Source organism: Nipponia nippon, unplaced genomic scaffold, assembly GCF_047370975.1.
Source record: "Nipponia nippon isolate SJK-2023a ecotype South Korea unplaced genomic scaffold, ASM4737097v1 scaffold_5, whole genome shotgun sequence".
Lineage (NCBI taxonomy): Eukaryota > Metazoa > Chordata > Aves > Pelecaniformes > Threskiornithidae > Nipponia > Nipponia nippon.
The window spans coordinates 53,125,684-53,146,670 of NW_028262369.1; the positions used below are offsets into that span (position 1 = coordinate 53,125,684).

Below are 20,987 nucleotides of genomic sequence, written 5' to 3' on the forward strand. Positions count from 1 at the left end.
TAAAATAAAAACCAAAGCTTTTAATACAAGCAGCAATAATATTTAAAGTTCATTTTCAGATGCAGTGATTAATATGGAGACTTCTTAATTGCAACAGTTGAATTCTTAATTTCTTTCCACATCCATGACTTTAAACTCTTCTGAAATCACATCTCCGGGTCTTTAGTGTTAGACTTTTGAACGAAAGCGGATGGGAAGATGCCTATCTTCCCATTGCACTGGCCTTCTAACCAGTCTTCATTCACTGGAAGATAAAATCGACACAGTTTTTGTCACCCTGGGGATATACAGGAGCATAATAACCTCCGCGTGCTACAGACAGGCCCGAGGTCACCATTTCAGGGTTTTCTGCTGGTAAACCTTTTAGCCATGCTAAAGCCTGGCAGAGAGAGGAATGTGGAGGAAAGGGGCTGAGGAGGAATGAGGTAGAGAGCAAAGCCGTAAGGTAAGAGCGAACGCATTGCCAAATGAAGGTGGGAAAAGTAGATCAAAACAGAGACCAAGGGGCTTAGAAACTGCCTTGAATAGAAGACAACCAAAGTGAGCGTGGAGAGCAAGGAAATGATCTCAGACAGGCTGTCCTCTTCAAGATGCCAACTAAAGTGTATTTTCATCTGCTCTTCCATGTTCATATAAAAAAAAAAAAAAAATCCAAAAGCCTCTGCTACCCTGGGTTGAGTAAAGGTTCGGAGCTCTGAAAGCTCTTGCTGTGAGGAACCAAATGAGGTGAGAACCAACTTCTTAATGGGAAATATTTAGCTCAGCAGTGAAGGGTGGAGTAGGATTGGGGGGGGAGGAGTCATCAATGTTGCATGGTGCAAAAGCTCGCCTCTACAGCGGTGGAGGGGGGGGGACTATGATCGCTTGCGTACCGCTGCCGAAGCCTGCCAGCCGGCACGAATTAGTGATAGAGCTACATATAGCAAAGTATCAGAATTTGTCCTCCCTCCTGTGCGTTTTGCACAGACTTGAAAGGATCCAGCTCAAAAACATGTACTACATCTTGCTGAGATTTAGTCTGTATTTAAGCCTCAATTCTCATAGAAGCACTAATAAAGACTAATATTAAAGAGGATTGAGGCTAATGCAAGATTGTACCCTTAAAAAGAAAAGCAGCCAGAAGAAGGTGCCAGGTGAGGGGAATGGGAGTAAGAGCATTCTCCCATTGCGGGGGTGGCAGCCAAAATGAGGCATCTCCTTTAAAAAACAAACTGTGATCAGTGAAGTTAAACACAGTCTAGTGAAACTCTCCCATCTTGAAACTGTTTGGGGAAGGAGGTGGCAGAAACAAGAGTGTGATGAAAATATGTTGGAAGAAGTGTGTATAACACCGGGACTTGGGTGGGGAGCCCATGGTAGAGCTGGAGGAGCTCTGCCTGTGCTACAGCACACAAGGCGGTTGCGGTGGAAGAAGGCACTTGTGGAAAGCAGTCTTGCAGATGTTGGGTCCTGCTTGTCTTGTGGCTCCAGAGAATTGGCTAGTAAGCTGAAAAGCCTGTGGTTAGTCAGGAGCATGTAAAGCAGAGGCTGGAAACGCTGCAGTAGGTTGGACTTTTTTTTTTTTTTTTTTTTGTGTCCTTCATGGGGATGGAGTGAATTTGCCCTTTGAATCCAGAAACTGGAAGCTCAGTGATGCAGCTCTTAGTGATGCAAAGGAAAGCAACTCTCGTATGTGTCCTTAGGTTGTCCTTTCCCCTGGCTTCCACCTGCCACCTCATGCTCATCCAATCTCTGCAAGCTTCTTTTCCAACCTGTCTTGTAAAGTGTTTGCATTCAAGGCAAGCTTTCCTGGAGAGCCCTGTGGCAGAAATCCGAGTAGCCTATTTTCTGTCTAAAGGTGGCAAACTGCAACTCGCAGGAGAAGTTTGCTATAGGTGAAGGCTGCCTGAGCCAGCCTGTTACTCTGCAGGTCCCCAGCATGAAGCAGTTTGCTTTGGAGGACAGGAGGATCTGGGGAAAGAGATCAAAAGTCCCTATGAAGCTTGTAGGCTTCACTGAAGAACATGCATCCAGTGTCTGACCAAATACCTGAGAGTTTTTGGCCTGACTGGCAGATGTTGGGAACCCACAGCTTCCACTGAACTGTGCAGCAGCTGCCGCAGGCGCTCAGCATCTCAGGGTCAGGCCCGTGTTCTCACCAGAGCTGGGAGGTCCCTCCCTCCCCTGTCGCAGAAGCAGCACAATTACCTTTGGATAAAACAAGTATCACATCTCCTGCCTGAAACTCCAGGTCTTCGGGCTGGGTGGCTTCGTAATTGTACTGCGCTACAACTTGGGTTGGTCCTGTCTCCTCCAGCGTTGCCTCCTGTGGCGACTCCTCTGGTTTACTGTCCAGTAAAAACCCCTCTCCCTAGGGCAGAAAATAAGCTTTAGGTAAGGTAAGGTAAGGTAAGGTAAGGACACCTTTTGGCATCTCCTTTTTCTTTGTACCAGGGTAAGAGACAAGCTCTGCTTCTCCTCTTTGCCTGCTCTTTGCTCCTCTGCCTTTCAAGAGGTCGCTGGCTTGCTTTGAAAGCCACAAGCCTGCGCTTGTCGCAAGGAAAGCAAAGGCAGCCTCTGCTTAGGTTCGTTGCTGGGAGCGGGCAGAAGAGGTGGCCACCACCGCTAGCTGTCACTGACCTCCGTGATGTCACACCAAACTGTCAGACAGTTGTTCTTGCTCTGGCTCCAAGCTGACTTCAGGTTCTCCGTGCTTAGAGTCGCCAGCTCTTGGCTCTCCGCAGGCCTGTACCTGGGCACACGGAGGACATGGGTAAGGGTGGGAGCCATGGAAACACGGCTCCTGCTGCCTGCAGCGGGCAGCACCTCACCTCAGCTTTGTGTGTGCAGGCTGGAACTCCAGTTTCTTGCAAACCAGGTCCAGGAGCTCTGTGTAGGAGAGACCTGGCTCGACTTGCAGAGCGACCGTATATTTGTAATGCACCTTGAGGATGTAGGGGCTGGTGAGGGCTGCTTCGGCCTCCTGCGGGCAGTAAACTGGATGTGAGAGCTTGTGTAACTTGGCGAGAGCAGGGAGAGGGACCAGGACATGGAAACTGCGGTCGCCTGAGTCAAATCTGAGCTGCGGGGCATCAGCTGGCTGCTGGTCAGGGAGACATCTCTGCCAGCATGTGCAGCCTTTGGCACTTCCCTCGGGGCGGGTCAGCAGTTGTGCCACCCAAGCTATGGTTGGACGTGTGGCTGGTTGGCAGCCCTGGGCTTGTCCCAGGAGAGAGCACAGTAATAAATTAGGCACTTAGCAGCCAAATTATGGGTTTTGGGTGACCAAATTTGAGGTGTGTCCACCCCCCACCCCCCTTATTCTTTTTTTGAGTTGGGATTGTCATGTTTTCCCATCTCTCTCCCCAGCATGACCTTCTGATGCACTGACCCTGCCCAAGAGCATGTGCGTTACAGCCAACCTCTCTCCTGTTTCTCCCTTCTCAAGTGCCACAAGTTGTACAAGGGCTCTGCCAACAGCCACAGGTCCAGTGGGGAGCGGACCTGCAGGAGACCTCCCAAAAAGGAGCCCTAGTCACCCAGCTGGGTCCTGATGACCTGCTGGCCCCTAGGCCTGTCGTCATGCTTTGGAGGTGCTCCTGAATGATAAAAACCTGAAACACTTCCAGGGCCATGGTGCTTGCCACCACGCCAGCACCTTTCAATGGGCAATAAATGGGGGTTTGTAACATGGACCTTGGGATCTGTGTTCACGAGATGTTACCTTGGCTGCTTCTCTCGGCTGTGTCACAGTAGCAGGAGTGTAGTCTGTGGAGGAAGAAAGAGGTGGCTCAGCAAGTGGGATGGGGTAAGCATTGCTGCTCTGCACCTAAATATGCATTGAGATCTCCTGCAGCCCTTCTCCTCGACACCCATCATTATCTGCAGCAACAGCAACCAACCCTGGAAACAGTGGTGGTCTCTTGAATGGATGCAGCATCAGCTGTGATGGGGTTCATCCATAAGATTTAGACATAACCACCAAGCAGAGGTTTGGGCTCTGTGCCTTCCCTCTTACAGGGACAGGAGCTTTAGGGGTGGGATGTCTTTCCTGAGTGGATTTAAAAAAAAGAAAAATTAAATACAGGAGCTGCTGGGTTTAGTGTCTGCTCTTCTGATCTCCCCAGGTCCACACTGAAAACTGGAGGCAATCCTTGTCCTTCACTGGGGTTGTAAAGCTTAAATTCAGACCGCCAGGTAGGGTGATTTGATGCAGGTTTGTTGAAGTCCTTTCACAAGGATCTGCTCTGCTCACAAGGATTTGCCAGTGCTTTGACATGACTGTGCTCGTTATGGGAAGAGACAGAGCTATGCTCTTGAATGCGGTCCCACTGCTAGATCTGCGATGGCTTTTGGTGCCATAAAGATGCTCCTTGAGTTTGTTGGGTCCCTGAGACGTTTGCCCTTAACTCCCATGAGCCACAGCCATCTTCTCTGTCAACTTTACCACTGGACCGCCTATGAGGCTGCTCTGCTTGGGACATGAGCCCTGTCCTGTCATTAGTAGGCTTTTGGTCCACCTTTCCCCACCATCGACTGGCTCAGACCCACCTCAGAGCAGGGGGCTTGTCAATTGCTTGTCCACATATTTCAATTTTTTTTGGCAGGTTGGCCGTCGAAAGCCAGAGTAAACTGCAGCAGGTTAACACCTGTGCGGTACAGTCTCTGCACAGTGATATTTTCTACCCCAGATGGGTTTTTCCTGCAGCAGTGTGGAGTTTGCAGGCTCCTACCTCCAAGCACGGTGTGATGTTTTCTAGAGAGGGCAACTCACAATGCTTCCTCCCAGCTCTTCGTTTCAGCTTGCTGAAACACATGTGCTCCCCAGCTTTAAACCACAATTTTGAACCATGCACCTGAGCACTCCTGCAGCAGCGTGACTGTGGCTGGCAGCGCCCTGTTTCGACTTCCCGGCATCCTGAACCTACTGTGCTGGGGGCAGTGTGGTGGCCCTGGTGCTACCATCCCTGCCCCAGGCCTGGGACACTGGGTAGCACTGGACAGGAATCCCCTTCCCAGGGCAACCACAGCTCCTTCAAATCTAGCCCAGCTCACAGCAGCACTAAAACCATCGTGGGTGCCCTGCTCTAAGGACAAGCCTGTCAGGAACCTTCTACTCCAAGACTTGGACAAGCTGGGTCACTTGCCCTGTTCCCATCCCCGGGCCCTTTTTCCCATTAGTCACTGTGCTAATTAAGAGCACGGAGGGCCCTGCTTTCCTCGGGGACCCACATGCTCTATTTTACTCCATCCTCGGCACTGCAGTTGCCATCTCTGCCTCCTGCTTTAATGCCTCTCCATCCTTGACTGCAAACAGGCCCGGGAATGGGATGGAGATGAACGCCAAGCTCTGGCTTCAAAGTGTGAGGACATGGCACTGAGGAGACTGTCTCAAACCTGCTGCTGGGGTTTTGCCCCTAAAGCACCCCCATCCCTTCAGCTCCCCTCACTGACCTGGTGCTGGCCGCCGTGGCTTCTCTGGAGCGGGGGAGCTGGGTGGCTCTGGGATCTCGGCTTCAAGAGGAATTTCTTCCTGTGCCGGATGGAAAGAAGGTAGTGCTGTCAATCCCACCCTTCCTAAGGGAGCTGGGGTGCTGCTGCCTTGTGGAGCTCCCCCTCCAACCCACTGTTTTCCCAAGGTCTGTTTGGGGTCTTGAAGTGGGGAGGGGTGACTTTGCTACCCCTTCATCTCCCTGGCATTGCCAACCACCACCCAGAGGGCCATCAACACAGCATCTGCCCAGATTTTGCAGGTCTCTGAGCTCATGTTAAGGTGACCATGATCTGGAAGAACCAACCCCAGCATTACGAGGGGGAGGAAGTTGCAGGTATGGGTCCTGCTGGAAGGCCCGGAATAGGTGGTGGGTGAACATGTGGGCATCTGCCCTCCCCAGCACACCATCTCCTCCTGGGCCTCCTCACCTGGATGTGCAGCTTGTTCTGGAGCTCCACGGGCTCGAGGAAGTTGCAGGGGACGATCCCTTTCTGTGGAGGAAGGAGAAACAAGTGGGGATTCCGTGGCAAGGAGGCAACCCGCTGCTGGAGGACGCAGCTGAGCGTGTCCTTGCCCTGCCCTGAATCCAGGAGAGTCCCTGAGGCTTGAAGGTTAGCTGCTGCAGGTTGGGTGGGTTTCACCAAACCCTGTGGCCTAAGCCAGGGTGGACATAAGGGACTTAAGTCAGAAGCTCGTGTAGTTGCTGATGGCAAGGCTTTGCTCTCCAAGTCCTCTGCAGAACCTCACAGCATCCGCCCCATTGTCCGTCCCCTCCTGCCAAGCACGCCCCTGGTACCTTTCCATTGAACATCACTGTAGCCCAGTTGTCCTTCTCTTTCTTCAGGACAAAGACAATGTTTCCCGGCAGGACCTGCAGCTCCTCGGCGGTCTCGGGGATGAACTCGTACAGGACGCGGTGTGGCTGCCCTTCGAGGGCCCTGGGTGTGGGAGCAGCGGCCGGGTCAGGAAGGTGGGCGACATTGTTGTTTTACTTTGTAGGGGAAACCCAGACCTCTGTCTCCTTGTTTCTACGGTCCCTTCCCTGCCCCTCCTGAATTTTGGGTGCCAGCTGGATGCTCAGCTGCAATGGTGCCAGGCTGCACAGGTTAGCAGCATTGTCCATCCTTCATCCAACTTACCTGAGGATTTCTGGGGTCTTGGGCCTGGGGGGAGGACCAGAGGCCTGCCAACAAGAAGACAAAAAGAAAATTATCAGTAATCTGGAGGATTTCAGTTGCTTTGCAGAAATGTCCTGCAGCCTTCTACCACACCTGCCATCACCCCTACACACTTTCTTCCTCCCCGTGCTGGTGTCAGGTCAGACAATTTGAACCTAAAGGGAGTCTTGCTGCTTTTCAGCCAGCTGTGGTAGATTTTTAGCTCTCTGCCAGCCTGATGCGTAAAGCAACTGTCTTTTGTGCCGTGAGGAATATCACTGGCTTTGCTCCTTCAAGCAAGCAGTTCCTAAATTCTTCCACCTGCAGTTGGTTTTCAGAGACAGAATCCTGTTTTCACTCGTGATTTTGGTTTCAGCCCACAGAGGGCTGAGAGTATGGATTGGAGATCAGCTGGTTTAAGCAGTAAGTTGTGCTTCCATGTATCTTCCCATTATTGTGCTTGTAAAATCCCCAGCCGTTGTCGTCATGCTTTATGGTCTCTCCTGCCTAAGTAATTTGAAGTCTCCGGTGGATTTATCAGCCCTCTGAAGAAGCTACTTGAAGTAGTGCTGACTCCTGCAGTGAGGTGTCAATGCTTGGCTGCGTTGAGAAGAGCGTGTTTTATCTTGCATAATGGTGCTGTAGGCTGCAGCAGCTGCCCTTCCCTGGATCCTCTGGAAAAGCTCCTGTAAAAACTCTCGGGCGCCTTTAGAGATGGAAAGATGCTGCTACATCATCAGGAAAACGGCAATGAAAATGTGAAGGGCTTTGGGAACTGGGAGGAGGATGGGGAATGAAAGCAAAACTGCTCTTGCTTCTCTGATGGCTTGAGCTGAGACAGATGAACCCCATGACTCATGGGGAGGGTCTGAGACCGCTCCCTGCTGAAAGCCGTTGCCCACGGCAACGTCGGGGGCAGAGGATGTGCTGCTAGGCCGCTACTTCCCTGTTCAGGGAACCAGGTTAACCTCAGCCACAAACGTGTGTGGGTTTGGGCTGCACTCTCTGATGATGGAGAGAGCAGCTGATATGTGGGGGCAGTGTCCGCCTCCTCCTCGCGGCACTAGCAGAAAGTTCATGGTGGCGATGCTGCTGTTTGCTCCCCACTATGAGCCAGAGCCCTTGGGATGCTGTGGGATGATACCCATCCCCACGTCCTCCTGAACTTTCGCCAACTTTCGTTCATCGGTGGTGCCTTACCTGTGGTTGGAGTGGAGCAAATCCTGAGAAATCATCCTTGTCCACCACGGATGCCACCACCTAGAGCCAAAGACAGACAGGTGCTTCTGGCACCAAAACTCACCTCTCAGCTGTGGCAAGGTCTCAGCTCTTAGCCTCACCATTACTGCAGTTAAGAATCATTATAACCTAAAGTTTCCCTTTATATTTTAATCACAAATGTTTAAGGGAGTCAAAGAGTCCAGCTCAAGCCCTTACCTCCTATAGGCAACTTTAAACATCGTTTAGAAAGTTCATAAATGTATGTGTGCATGTTTCTGGGGATCCCCTGACACCTGAGGAGCTGCTTGGCTCTCGGTCATCTGATTCCCCAGTGCCCGCACAGCCGATGGGTTGCTTTCCAGTGGAGCACTGCCTCCCAGGACCGGAGCCCAAGGGCGATATCCCAGTGCTTGGATTTTGCAAACTCATGGGAGAAATGCTTGCTCGCTTATCCGAGCTGAAAAGCCCCTTTCAAACGGAGGAGGGGGAGAACTGGAGGTCAGTTGTGGGTGTCAGATTTTAAATAGCTGCCTTTTTTTTTTTTTTTTTTTTCCTTCCCTGAACAAAATCTTGGCTCAAGTTGAAGCTCCAGTGGGACCTTTCCAGCTTGTTGCTGACTGACTATCCCTCATGTCTTGCTAAGGAGAGAAACTGAAAATGCTCTGCAGAAACGGGCTTTTAGCTCCTCTATTCCTGCAGACTCCCTGCTTCCCACAAGACCCCTATGTGCCATCCCTCCCTCCACACCTGGGGAGATCCCTGAGGCCCAAACTGGCTCCATGTCTCTGGCTGTCCACCAGGCAGTAGATGGCAGCTCAGAGGGGTGGTGAGAGGGTGATCAGCAGGTCTCCTCAGTCCACAGGCTTGGCTCGAGTAAATAAGGTATTTCTTTCTTACCATAGCCTTTCCCAGATAGTCCTTCTTCTCCAGCTGAGCCACTTGCTTTTCATTTGGTCTAAACAGCTTCCCCACGGGAATGGCCACCAGCTGACAGAGCTTCTGCTTCTGTAGCACAGAGGAGTCATAGCACTCTTCAGAGGTGAGAGCAGGGACTGCTTAATATCCCCTGCCTTCTACCTCTGGGGTTAAGGTCTCATCGCATAAAGGCAAAACACCACTGTGACAGCCCGACCCCAGCCCTGACATGGTCCATTTAACCCGGTTTTCCTGTCCCTGCCTCCCCAGTGACCCAAAGCTCTTCCCACCAACTCGTGTCTCAGTAGGACACCCACATTTTGCTCAGCCCTCTGTGTTTTTCTCCTGCTCTGCTAAAGCCGTAGCTAAAGGGTGGTTTCTCTGTCGCTGGGATTTTTCTCCCTCCTCCCTGTGGGGCTGCTGTGAGCAAACATGGTGGCTGTAAGACCTGCTCCTCATTACCAGGATGGCTTCCATTGCCCTGTCGATCTTGTTGTGTTGCGGCTCACTCTTCATGCTCATGGCCAGTGTCAGGTGCTCCTCAGCTTTCTTCCAGTCCTCCATCGTCGCGTACACCAGCGCGATGTTATAGAGTATCTGCCAGAGGGATGGGAGCAAGGAAATGAGCTCTTAGAGCAGACGGATGCTTGCCAAGAGTGCGGTGAAGGAGAGGACAGCAGGGCTGTGGCACCGCACAGAGCACTGCACCAGCTTGCTTGCTTTTTTGCAAGGCACGAAGAGAGGTTGGCTGTCTTCTCCTTAGATTTCTTGAGACTGTGAACAACGCTTTTGGATCAAAACTGCCGGTCAAGTCTTTCTCACCTCACAAGCAAAGAGCCTGTACCGCAGCCCCAAGATCTTGTAGTCGATGAGCTGGTTGCCTCGCAGCTGTGCCAGCGCCTCTTTGAAATCCTCGATGGCCTTTTCATGGCTGTGGAGCAGAAGACAAGGGCATTACCACCTTGTGGTGGCACTCTGGCTGCCTGGTACACCTCGCAGATGCCTCTAAGTCTTTACTCAAACGTGTTTGAGTTTAGTTGGGTCTCTCCTATCTCCTCGTAGTGTTTTTGGGCACTGCAGGGGGAGGAGAGATGCCCCAAGGCTGGTGTTAATCCCAAGACTGCACTGCTGATGAACAGGAGCCTGTTTTACCTCGAGGGGTTGCAGTTTGGCCCCTGGGGTACCAACCCACCTGGGCCTGTCCTCAGCCGAAGGCTGGCATCTCCGCAAACGGCAAAACCGAAACGTTAAAGCCCTCCACTCACATCTGCCTCTGGTAAAACACAGTCCCTCGCTGGAAATAAGCCACTGCCAGGTGCTTGTCACAGCCAATGCTCCGGGTGAATGCCTGTACGGAGGTGGGAGTGGGGCCAAAAAGGGGTGAAAAGGAAGACATTTAAAAAAACTGAGGGTGTAGAGCAGTTATACCTGTCCTGCTTTAGCCAAGGGGCTTAAACTGGGCTCTGTGGGCTACGTTTCCCTAAAGTGTTGGGCACTGGGTGGTGGAGCCTGTACCAGGCTCCTAATTTTTTTGAGCTGGAACCATCGGCCACTGCTTGCTTGGCAGCTTAGTGCCCTGTGGTCACTTCTGGGAGGGAGAAAGCGCAAGCAGCAAGCCGTGCACCTCTTCTGCTGCTTGGCCTCTGATTCACCAAGAAAACAGGTTCAGCAGGAACAGCCCAGGGGTGTCACACTTTATCCCAGCTTTAAAAGGCCCCGAATCCTTCCCTTAGTCAGACTGTGGCCCTTAATGCCTCCCTTTCCCACCGCATCCATGTGTCTGGCAGGTCTGCATGCAAACTCACTGCTGCCTGCGAGCGGGGTAGTGACTGTAAGGGCTGTACCTTACCTCCTCCGCCTCGGCCAGCTTCCCCAGAACAAGGTGGATGCAGCCGATGTTAAAGCAGATTTTGGCAGGGGGGTTCTGGACGGCTGTGAAGGCATCCAGGGCTACACTCCACTCCTTCTTGTCTGCCGCGCACACCCCTTCTTGCCACAGCCGGATCGTCTCTACCAGGGACATGGTGTGGTGGGAGCGGGATGTGGAGTCCTGGGACGCGTCGTGGGTCTCGCCCCTCTCCTCGTCCTTCCTTTCAGTGCTGCTCGGCCTCTCTCTAGCTCCCTTCTGCCTTTACTTCTGCCTTCCCCGCTGCCCGTGTTGCAAACCTGGCAGGAAGTGGCCTCAATCACGTCAGTGAAACGCAGCCCAGGGATGGGGAAGTGGGGCAGAGGCTGCCTCTGCCACAGCGGGTTTCCACGCTGAGCTGCCACGGGTTGTGCACCAGGTCCTCTCCGGCAGCCACTCCTCATCTCTTCGGGTTTTGCTTCTCTGTGTTTTTCATGAAAAGCCATGGATTTTGTCAGCTGGGTGGCTGATCAGGTCAAATTTAGGGTTGCAAAGCCAGAGGGCGAGTGTTGCAGCTGAGCCCCTTGTGCCCTCCGAAGCGTGGTCCTTGAGGGAGGTAGTTGCTAAATGGTTCCTGCATTTATGCATTCCGCGTAAGGTGAATGCAGCATCCAGACACAGGTCGCTGTTCGGCACGGCTGGGGCTTGCTCCCTGTTGTGGTGTTTATATGGTCCGTGAAATCGAGCAAGGCAGGATTTGGAAGAAAGAGGTAAATTTTTCTTTTAAACTAGATTTACTTTTTACCTTCCTGTCAGTCAGTTAACAGAAGACATGCATCCTTCATCCCCTGGCAGGCACAGCTGCCTGCAGCTGGGCTGGGGCTACCCTGCCCGCCCAAGCGAGAAGGCAAAGTACAGCCCAAGGCACAACCTGGGAAACCTTTTGCCCTGCCCGTCCCCCACCGCATTGCCCCAGTGAGGAGCTCTGCTGCTGCGGGAGCGCGGAGCTGCCCAAGGATGGGGCTTTGGGGAGCAGCCGTCGTGCCACGCTGAGCCCCGGCACCGGTGGTAACTCACGCTCAGCCCAACACCGCTTCTGTCAAGGTGTTTTATGGCCAACGTGCGCAACCTGGCTCTGGAGCGCTGCTGGGAGGACAGGGGGATGCTGAGCACATGGCAGCAGTGAAGGCAGTGATGGCAGGGGTCTGACCTGCTGACTCACGAGCTGGGTGCTCCACACGTGGTTTCTAAGTAGTTTTGGAAGTACTTTGCCTCTGCCACATCTACCAGCGATGCAATGCGTATTTTGTAAGAGCTTAAAATATGTCAGCAAGACTTGGCCCTTGTGCATTTACTCAAACTTCCCCAGCAAATTACATAATGCCAACAACAGGAGGGAGACTGCGGAGGAGACTTTTGTTTGACTTCTGCTCAGGAAGAAGCCCAAGCTGCTGAACAGCAAGGACTTGGATTTTAATAAAAAGTAGGACCAAGCACATCCTTGAACCCGGGGCTCCCTTTGGTTCTCCAGTTGTAAGCGTGCCCTCAGCATCCCTCTGCGCCCAGCTGGCTCCCATGGGCTTCCTACAGGAGCATGGAGGAGACTCTCTGATCTCCAGAAAAGCAGAGGGAAATGCAACCAGCTGAAATGATGCTGAAGGAGAGGGGTTGGAATAATCACATGGTGAGCGTGAAAACCCTCTGAGACGCCTTTTCTCATTCCTGTGAGGAATGGGGGACCCCATCTAGTAGAAAATGGTTCACCTTATTGTAGGGATAATTTTCTGCTCGTTTAATTATTTGAATTGGTGCACTGCTGGGTCAGGTTTATCCCAAAACTGGTACAAGGGGAGCTGGAGGAGGATGCCAGCTCACCCCTGTGACAAGTGTTGGGGTTTTTTTCTTGCGTTTTACAGAAAGATGGGATCTGAAAGATGCAAGAACGGCAAATGCTCACAGCAGCTATCCTTCTGCTTGGTTATTTTTAATGTAACATTCAAGCAATTTCAAAGCTGCAATAAACATACCCCTTCTAGTGAAGCTCTTGTTCGCCTTTCTCTTATGGAGCTGATTTAGTAGGCAAATTTGTTTCTTCTACAATAACGTCCAAGAGGAAGTGAGTAAACCAGAGATGGTGACATCTCCCATGGGAGATTCCTGGAATCCAGCGCAAATGCAGATTGCCAAGAGACAGGTAAGAAATACGTAGAAATAATACCCAAAATCCAGCTAGGGCGCAGCAGTCATTTTTAAGTTTGTACAGCAACAGTATGCAAGAGTTTATCATAATTTCTGGAGAGAAGAGACCCAAAAAAAGACTCATCTGGGCACTAGAAAACATCATTACTTATGAGGAAAGATCAAGGGAATTGATCTTGTTTGGGAGGAGATCTATAACGCAGGAGGAGCGGAGGAGACGGAGCGTGTCCAGCTCCTTCCCTGGAAGGCAGGTCTGAGCTCACTCTCTGCACAGGACCTGAGTTTTTGGCTCACTCCCTGCACGGTGGCAGGGAGGGAGGCAGGAGCCCAGAAAGTCTTTGGCCAAGTGACGGATGACTCAGAGCCCTGGGCTCAGCGGGGGCCGCAGCTCCGGGCAGCAGGAGGGCAGCAGTTTCTCTTGGCTGTTACAAAAGCAGGATGTGACTGACAGGGTGCCGTTGCCACATGCTCGGGCCAAAGCTGAAGGCAGTGGTGGGAGGTTTGCAAGCGAGGCTTGGAAGTGTTGAGACTTCCTAGTAGGGCCCTGCAAATGCCGTTCCCCTTCGAGTAGGTCCGATCTGCACACAGAGTATTTTTCTTTGTATTGAAGTATTGAAGGCTTCCTTCTCATAATAGGAAGGGAAATGTGTTTTGCAAAATGAAATTGTTCAGGGATTTTCTCCTCTCTGCCCATCTTTCTCTGTTTTCTTCTTAGAAACTTGTTGTGCCGTATTATTCAAAGGATTAAAACACCCTCTCTGCTTGGGTGCATGGAAATGGCCGCTCTCCTGGGGTGACTGGGGACGAGTGGGGTTTGGGGCCAGGAGCTGAAGACGGCCTCCACCAGCCCCAACTGCTGCGAGACGGCGCTAGCTGGAGGTGACTCCCATGGTGAGTAGCTGGAGGTGACTCCCATGGTGAGCTCCTCTCCACTTTACGGGCTGGTCCCATCCCTGGGCTGCACTGCTGGAGGTCTCGTTAAGGCCACGCTGGTGGATTTTGGCTGTGCCGGGAACGCTCAGTGCCCTCTGCCGTGTGCCTGCTGGGGATACCAAGCTCAGGCTCTGCTTTGCCAGCAGGGCGGTGGGAGCGCGTGCCTCCTCCCGCAGAGCTGGTGCCTGAGGATTCGGCGCTGCTCTGGACTCGCTCAGCCGGTGGCGGCCGCCGCATAAGGTGAATGCAGCATCCAGACACAGGTCGCTGTTTGGCACGGCTGGGGCTTGCTCCCTGTTGTGGTGTTTGTATGGTCCGTGAAATCGAGCAAGGCAGGATTTGGAAGAAAGAGGTAAATTTTTCTTTTAAACTAGATGTACTTTTTAACTTCCTGTCAATCAGTTAACAGAAGAGATGCCTTCCTGTAAATCTTGCACTACTACCCCCACATCAGTGCATGTCTTTTAGCACATCCCTGGATGCAGAGGCAGATGTATACATTTTGTAAATGTTTCTAAATACATCATAGCCCAGCCCAAGGGGCGTCTGGAGAACCTTAAGATCGCCCTTCTTGTTGCCTTCGTTTATCTGATGCCACCTAGAGGTAGCTGACCTGCTTTGTCATCAGTTGCTTTGGAAAATATTTTTCACTTGTCTGAGATTACAGCTTTTTATTAATTATTTTTTTTAAATGAGGATCAGTTGGTGTCTTAACCAAATTTGGATGAACGGAAGGAAACAGAGAAGCCAAACGCAGTCCTTGGCAGAGCTGTAAGGACAGAGCCGTCGCTGCACGTGGCCACGAGGGTGAGGCCTACGTATGTCCGTATGTATGGCTGAAACATGGACGTTTTCCATTGTCTTTGCAGCAAGGCCAGGTCTTCCGCTTTGCGTGGCCCGCGCCTCCTGTTGTTGTGCCTGTGTTCTTCTTCTGAAGTTAAGCAAGAAAAAGGATCCTAGGAAGGAAGGTAGGGAGGGCACCCAACGGTTGAGGGGTAACCATGCCAGTGCCTGTCTGCGTTGAGGCCCCGGGGCGCTGTGCCCCTTGCGGGGAGCGGGCGGCGGGGTGAGACAGGCTGGGTGACAGGGCTCTGCTACCCTGCTCAGAAAGGCACGGCTGCTCCAGCTGCCGCACAGGGCTGCCTGCCCGCACCTGCCCACGTCCGCAACGCGTGGCAGCTGCGGCCATGCAGGTCTCGGGCTGTCCTGGGGGAACGGGGGAGGAGGTGGGATGGAAGGAAAAAAAGTTATTACCGAAGCTGTCGTCTTACTGATTCCTGAGCGAACGTGGCGCACCAGGAACGCTTTGGTTTGAGCCGTCTGAAGGCACTTGCTCTGCTTTTCCAAAGCGGCGACTTGGGTAACGAACAGGAGATGCCCTTCAGATGTCGGAGTGCTCAACACCAGGTTTCTGTATGCTCAGGCCCTTCAGAAGTTCAAGCCATTAGTGATGACGTAGGCACACGCAGTCATCCCACCCACAGGACAAGCCCAGGACTGTACCTGTGCTTAAATTATTATTAAAACCAACAATTAAATGTTTCATCTCTTGGAGCTGGGGCAGGCAGAGAAACAAACAAAAGCCCAACTGTGAAATCAAGAGTTTTGCTCCACAAAACAACCCTACTAGGCCATTACCCTTTTCCTTCTTTTGGTCTTGAGAAAGCATCTAACATCAATGGTTGTGATGAACTCGCTCTCTGGCTCCAATTTTAGCATAGGCAGAGACATCTCTAGCAGTCCTGGTTTGGAACATTTCTTCTTGTTTAAATATATCACTGAAATAATCTCAGATTTTCTAGCGGATGAAGCTGCGCATGTATCGCCATTACGTACAGGTACAAATAAAGGCTAGAAAGCAAACCTATCAAGAAAAATAACGGAGAGGAGAAGTTTTAGGGCTTGCTTTTTTACTCTTGTCCATCCTTGAATAGCAGCCTGCTGAAAATAGTTAGTCAAACAGTTAATTTCAAGGCATTTCAGACGCAGCGTAAATATTCAGTGACGATTTATTGTCTGGTCTTTATTATTATTACAAAAAAAGCAGATATCAAAAAACAGCAAAGATTTCACAAGTTCCCCAACAGTTTCACACAACTGAACTGCAGTAAAATGGTGAATGTAAAACACATGTATTTCAGTCCTGGCCCTAAACCTTCAATGGTGATCTGTGGTCTGGGATGCCCTGGGCTTTCCTAATTCTTCTTAAAGTACTCCTCTTTATTCTGTAACCCGATTCGCCCACTATCTAACACACGTGGCATAATACAACAGGAACGTGAACTGTCTGGTATCCTTTAAGACCCTGCAGATCTAGAATACAAAACATGGGAGCTTTGCAAGGATGGCATGGATACCAGTATGCGTTTCTCGGATTACCCCAGGCAGCCACTTTGTTGTGCTTGACATAATCAAATCACTTTCAAGTTGCTGAAAGGTGATTTGGTGTGCGAAAGCTGCTTTTTCTTCTCCTCTTCAGGATCTTTGCTCCTCAAAATAAAAAGAGTTCACTGGGCTGGGCTCCAGCATAAACGGACCATCAACCCGTTAAATCCTACCATCCAAACTGCATGATGGACAACTTCATCCTGTTGTAACTTTCCTGCTGCGGACCCAGTATTTGACTGATCACAAGGAACCTGAACAGGCCGTGAGATGCGAGGTTAAGGAAAATACTCAGCTCTCTGGAATGATAATCGGGGTCGGAAGGGAGCCTTTGCTTTCTGTCCTATTCACAGCCGTAGGTTCAGAGGCTGACCAAAGAAAACATGGTCCAGTTACCTATATTAATAGCTGCCCCACTTCTCAAATACAGATCTTGCGTCAAAACACTGCTTGGCTAGCGAAAAGAATTAAGACATTGCCCTAGGTCCCTCAGCATTTGTTTGGGAAGTCAGGTCTGGATCTGCCATAATTATACACAAATGCAAATCATCCTAAACATGAAGTTGTATATGTCGCTATACGTGTCACTGAAATGTTCGCGAGTACCAAATATTCCTGTTTGTTAGAAATAAAATTGCACCTTCATAATTTTCCAGAATTTAACAAAAAAAGAGATCACGATATGCATTATTTGTCAGGTATGAAAGAAGCAGCGAGAAGGCAAGCTGAGAGACAGGCGCTGCCCACAGGGCAGCAATGGCATTTGGTTGTTTGGGTTTTGTACCAGCATTTCCCACGCCGTGGATGGCAGACAACCGCTCGCTGCTGGATTTAAACCGTTTTCCTGGCAGTCAAAACGCGGACAATGGACCCTACTCCTCCAGCAGCCAGGGCCTGAGAAAAGAAACACGGCAATTAACACCAGGTCAAGGTAGCTACGGGTTGAAATGACTGAGCGGAAAGGTTTCCCGGCTGTATTTCAAATGAGCATCTCCCCGCCCTTTACATTAAGAGCGAAACACTAGCACTCAAGGTGCCAGGGAAGGATAACCGCATTCACTTTAAAGACAGCTATTTAACAAGCTTTTATTTCACTGCATAACCAAGTTGCAAATTTTGCTTCCCTCTAGGAAGGAAATTCTACTTCCATCCGCTTGAATCACTGGATTGAACCATTTTGTTTGCCTCCATCTAACGTAAAACCAAATTTTAACTGTAGAATCCTTACCCAAGGAATCAGAAGAAGTAGGCACACGAGCTCACAGGACCATACACTCCTCACAGCGTGAAATACGGCATTTCAGTTTTACCAGACAGAAAGGCAGTTCTTACCAGGCTCAGTGAGCCTGCCTCGGACCCAAGAACCTGCTACCATGGATAACCCAGGCAAGAGCACGCCCTATAAACGCACCTTCTCGTGCCACTGCAGCAGCACAGCGCTGCTGTTGTCAGAGGGGCTCTCAAAGCCTTTGTAGATGTACTTCATTAGCAGGTCAACACCGTTCTTGTCCAGCGACTGCACTGCCTTCTCAATGTCGTTGGCTTTGAAAGAGATGAGGACCTTCAGGACAATACTTTCTGCGCGATCCTGTCAACAAATAAGGAAGGCAGAGAGACATTCGCTCTCGTATAAGGTGCGTTTCAAATATTACTCACCTCTCCAACAAAAAAAACTAGATTTTTTTAAACAATTCTAAAATCTGTTTGAATAGGGCAGTTTGTGCACAAAGCTTGTGATAATGATGTATAACAGATATATCCTCCCAATGATAAACAGCATAAAAACTTAATGCGTTTGCCTGCTCTAGGTTTTCTGCCTCTCTGCTTGTGTTTGCAAATCTCCACCTATTAAATGAGGTTAAGGCTAAATAATAAATTTCCATATCGAAACTCAAGGTCTGGCAAATTCCAAAAGAATTTTAAGAATTAAGTACTTGACTGGCCTCCCTTGTCACCAGAGCCTTTTCCATGCCTTTGTACTGTTTAATGAGATACAACTATTATATTCCATGGAAATGCCATGGGCCGGCCTGGAAGAGGTGACTGCTGGAAGCCACATATTTTCAACACAGTCAACTTCAGTCCCAGGCACACAGAATACAAACTGGCAGCATTAATATTTTGCATTAATAACCATTTGCAAATTGATCTCGATGTCATTTCAGGCCCAGGAATGCGTGTGGCATGATTACAGCGGCAGATTAGCCATGTAATCAGCAAAAAGCAGCTCTTCCTGTTCATCCATCACTGAGGGAGGATGAAAGAAAAAGGTCTTGGGTTTGTTGGACTTTTGAATAATTCCATTATACAAATACTTCAAGCAGCTTCCTTCTTCAAAAATTATGGATGTCAGTTTTCTTGTTCAATTTAATATCCCGTAGCCGCTTGGCTTAGCGAGACCTCACATGAAGAACTATAAGTAAAAACATTACAAGTTCCATGAGACCAGCTAAAAATGAAGCCAAACATTAAAATTCAGTCACTCTGCCCTCTTCAATTCCACTGCCTTCAAAATGTATTCTTAATACATCAATATGGATCTAATGGAAAGAAATCACTAATATGAGGAGAAAGCTGTTCAGTCTTTTATACAGCACTATCCGTAACAAACAGCTGGATCTCAAGACCCTGTGCAAACTCTCAGAAAAGGGCTGGCGCTAGGTGAAAAAATCTCCACCAGTGGCCTGGTGAGCAGCACGGAAACGTGCCCGTGGGACTCTCCTCAAGCAGGGAGAACAGCCCTCTGCAGGCACTCACCATCTGGGCAGTTCCATGTCTTATCTGCCTGTTCCTCTCGCCACTGCAATCATGAGCCATTCAAGGTTTATTCTGGGGAGATTCAGAAATACGTGCATGCAGCAGGCTCCTATATTCTGTCACAGGGGGGAGTGCTTGCGTATTCTGAGGTTTTAACGGCTTAATTTTGATTGGATGCAATAACCATCAGTTCTTCCTTTTTTGTAGGTTCACGGTCTGGCTGCGCTAGCAGAGTTTCCTTAGTTAGAGGTGACTACTGCAGTTGTGGTTCCTTGATTGTTCAGTGCTGACTACATCTATGTGCTGCCAGGTCTGGATCGGGCACGGGCACCCGGTGATGTGTGGAGTTAGCCAGGGCACACAATATACAACCAAGCCACGTAGGAGAACATACAAAACCTGATCTAGCACCAAGTTAAAGGTACGTGGACAGATGACATCCGAGCTACGGTACTTTGAACAAGATTAAAAAGGCAGACGTCGTGGATGTTTGGACATCAGGGAATATCCTAAAAACCAGCTTTCTTGGCTGCTTCAAAGCATACCTGGCAGGGTGGGTGGGGTAGGGGTTATAGAAACAGGAAAAGATTTTTAATGAGTAACCCATGAGTGAGTTAGTTACTCTTTCACCTTCACTGCCTGGTTCTTTGTGTTGATAGGAGGGTTCTTCAAAGCTGCCTGTAGTGCGGCCATCATGTTTCCTGTGCCAGATGGTTAAGGACCAGACACCAAATATTTGGAAAGCAACAGAACCACCTCCAGGACAGCGATACTTGTAGCTGGCTTGTGCATGACTGAAAATACTTAAGGTTCAGTGGATGCAATGATCCCCTCAACAGATAGCACTGATTACAGTGTAAGGTAGCAATTACTAGGCCATTTGAGGAAGGAGCAGCATGAACAAGAAGCTGTACAGTTCCAGTATTGGAGAATACTTCTTGAGCCCTTTGTTGGATGAGGATCCAAGTAAAACAAATTCTTCTCCATCACTTCTGCAATTTGTAGCCCTTGAGAACAGGCCTCAGCTCGGCACATCCACCTCCAACAGCTGCCAGGACAGCGACCCAGCATCGGCCGGTGGGAAGAGCTGGGAAAGCTGGCCGTGGGAGTGGGCACACGGAGCTCTCCTTTCCGCCACAGGAAACCCCCTTCCTCCGTTCCTCTCGCCGCCTCCCCGCAAGACACCTCCCAGATACCGCGGCCCCGGGACACCGCCGCCTCTGCCGTGTGGGGGAGGAAGCAGGGCCTCCTGTCAGCCCCGGGCCCCTTCCTCCTGTCAGCCCCGGGCTCCCTCCTCCTGTCAGCCCCGGGCCCCCTCCTCCTGTCAGCCCCGGGCCCCTTCCTCCTGTCAGCCCCGGGCCCCCGTCAGCCCCTTTCCGCCCTCCTGTCAGGACACGGCCGGGTCGCCCCTCTCCCGTCCCTCGGCGGGAGCGCCGAGCACGGACGTTCCCATAAAAGGCAGCCCCGGCGTCGGCGGACGCCGCGCCCGCTCCCCGCCCGCCCCGCACCCCGCGCCGCGCCCGCTCCCGACGGGACTTGTTCCCGCCCGGCGGCGGAAGGATATTGCCGCAGGCACGAGTCCACCTCGCCCTCATCGGGCCCCGCTTGCCCGTCGCCTCCTTCCTCCTCATCCACGAACTTGTTCTCGTCGTACTCGTCCACATCCACCCGGCGGAACCGCGCCGACGACACCGTGTGCTTCGCCATGGTCGCCCCGCTCCCCGCCGCCGCCGCCCCTGTCGCTGCCACCGCCCCGCGCAGGCGCCCGCCGCCCCCGTCCGCCTGCCCCCGGGCGCACGCGCCAGCCGGGGCGCGCGCTCTGCGCAGGCGCGCCGAGGGGCGGCCGCTCACCCTCCCGCGGCGCGAGGGGGCGCACGAGGGGGAGGAGGGCGTGGAACGTTGCGGGAGGCGAGCTGCCATTGGTCGGCCGCGAGCGGCGCGGTTTCCCGAGGGGGCGGTCGGTCGCCATGGTTACGCGTGCGGGCGTTGCCGGCTGAGCCGTCAGTTACCAGCGTCCGGCCGCGGCTCCAGTCGGGCCGCCGCCTCTCGCCGCCGGCAAGGCGCGGGTGCGCGGTCCGCTGGCAGCCCGCGGCAGCCAGCC

General features: G+C 51.5%; 2 protein-coding genes across 3 annotated transcripts; both read right to left on the minus strand.

The window, feature by feature from the left end:
* Positions 1-6: 6 nt before the first annotated feature.
* On the minus strand, positions 7-15,584 carry NCF2 (neutrophil cytosolic factor 2). 2 transcript variants are annotated; one of them, XM_009463549.2, is made up of 16 exons: positions 12,640-15,584; positions 10,616-11,324; positions 10,032-10,114; positions 9,589-9,697; positions 9,229-9,363; positions 8,749-8,856; positions 7,831-7,890; positions 6,613-6,656; positions 6,270-6,411; positions 5,902-5,964; positions 5,434-5,512; positions 3,704-3,747; positions 2,811-2,962; positions 2,620-2,731; positions 2,188-2,350; positions 7-244 (listed from the first exon to the last, which is right to left on the minus strand). In XM_009463549.2, the coding sequence occupies exons 2-16, from the start codon at positions 10,787-10,789 to the stop codon at positions 147-149; spliced, it is 1,566 nt and encodes a 521-aa protein (XP_009461824.1). In that variant the 5' UTR covers positions 10,790-11,324; positions 12,640-15,584; the 3' UTR covers positions 7-146. The 2 variants fall into 2 exon arrangements, with proteins under 2 accessions (XP_009461824.1, XP_087588441.1); XM_087732315.1 differs by lacking the exon at positions 7-244 and adding an exon at positions 264-1,950 and having other exon boundaries at positions 9,959-10,114.
* A 151-nt stretch (positions 15,585-15,735) lies between these two features.
* On the minus strand, positions 15,736-20,656 carry ARPC5 (actin related protein 2/3 complex subunit 5). The gene is made up of 4 exons (XM_087732316.1): positions 20,450-20,656; positions 19,517-19,588; positions 17,541-17,717; positions 15,736-17,023 (listed from the first exon to the last, which is right to left on the minus strand). The coding sequence occupies exons 1-4, from the start codon at positions 20,591-20,593 to the stop codon at positions 16,961-16,963; spliced, it is 456 nt and encodes a 151-aa protein (XP_087588442.1). The 5' UTR covers positions 20,594-20,656; the 3' UTR covers positions 15,736-16,960.
* Between the last annotated feature and the right edge of the window lie 331 nt (positions 20,657-20,987).

Bases quoted from the DNA above. Each gene is read 5' to 3' on its own strand.
- NCF2 (XM_087732315.1), bottom strand. From the start codon at position 10,710: ATGCCTTCACAGCCGTCCAGAACCCCCCTGCCAAAATCTGCTTTAACA. The intron at 10,115-10,615 runs GTAAGGTACAGC...ACCTCCGTACAG, and splicing joins AGCTGGCCGAGGCGGAGGAG to GCATTCACCCGGAGCATTGG. The intron at 2,732-2,810 runs GTGAGGTGCTGC...CCGTGTGCCCAG, and splicing joins CCTGCACACACAAAGCTGAG to GTACAGGCCTGCGGAGAGCC.
- ARPC5 (XM_087732316.1), bottom strand. From the start codon at position 20,593: ATGGCGAAGCACACGGTGTCGTCGGCGCGGTTCCGCCGGGTGGATGTG. The intron at 19,589-20,449 runs TATCCTTCCGCC...CCATCTGGCACA, and splicing joins TGGACTCGTGCCTGCGGCAA to GGAAACATGATGGCCGCACT. The intron at 17,024-17,540 runs GTGCGTTTATAG...TTCTTTTCTCAG, and splicing joins TGCTGCAGTGGCACGAGAAG to GCCCTGGCTGCTGGAGGAGT.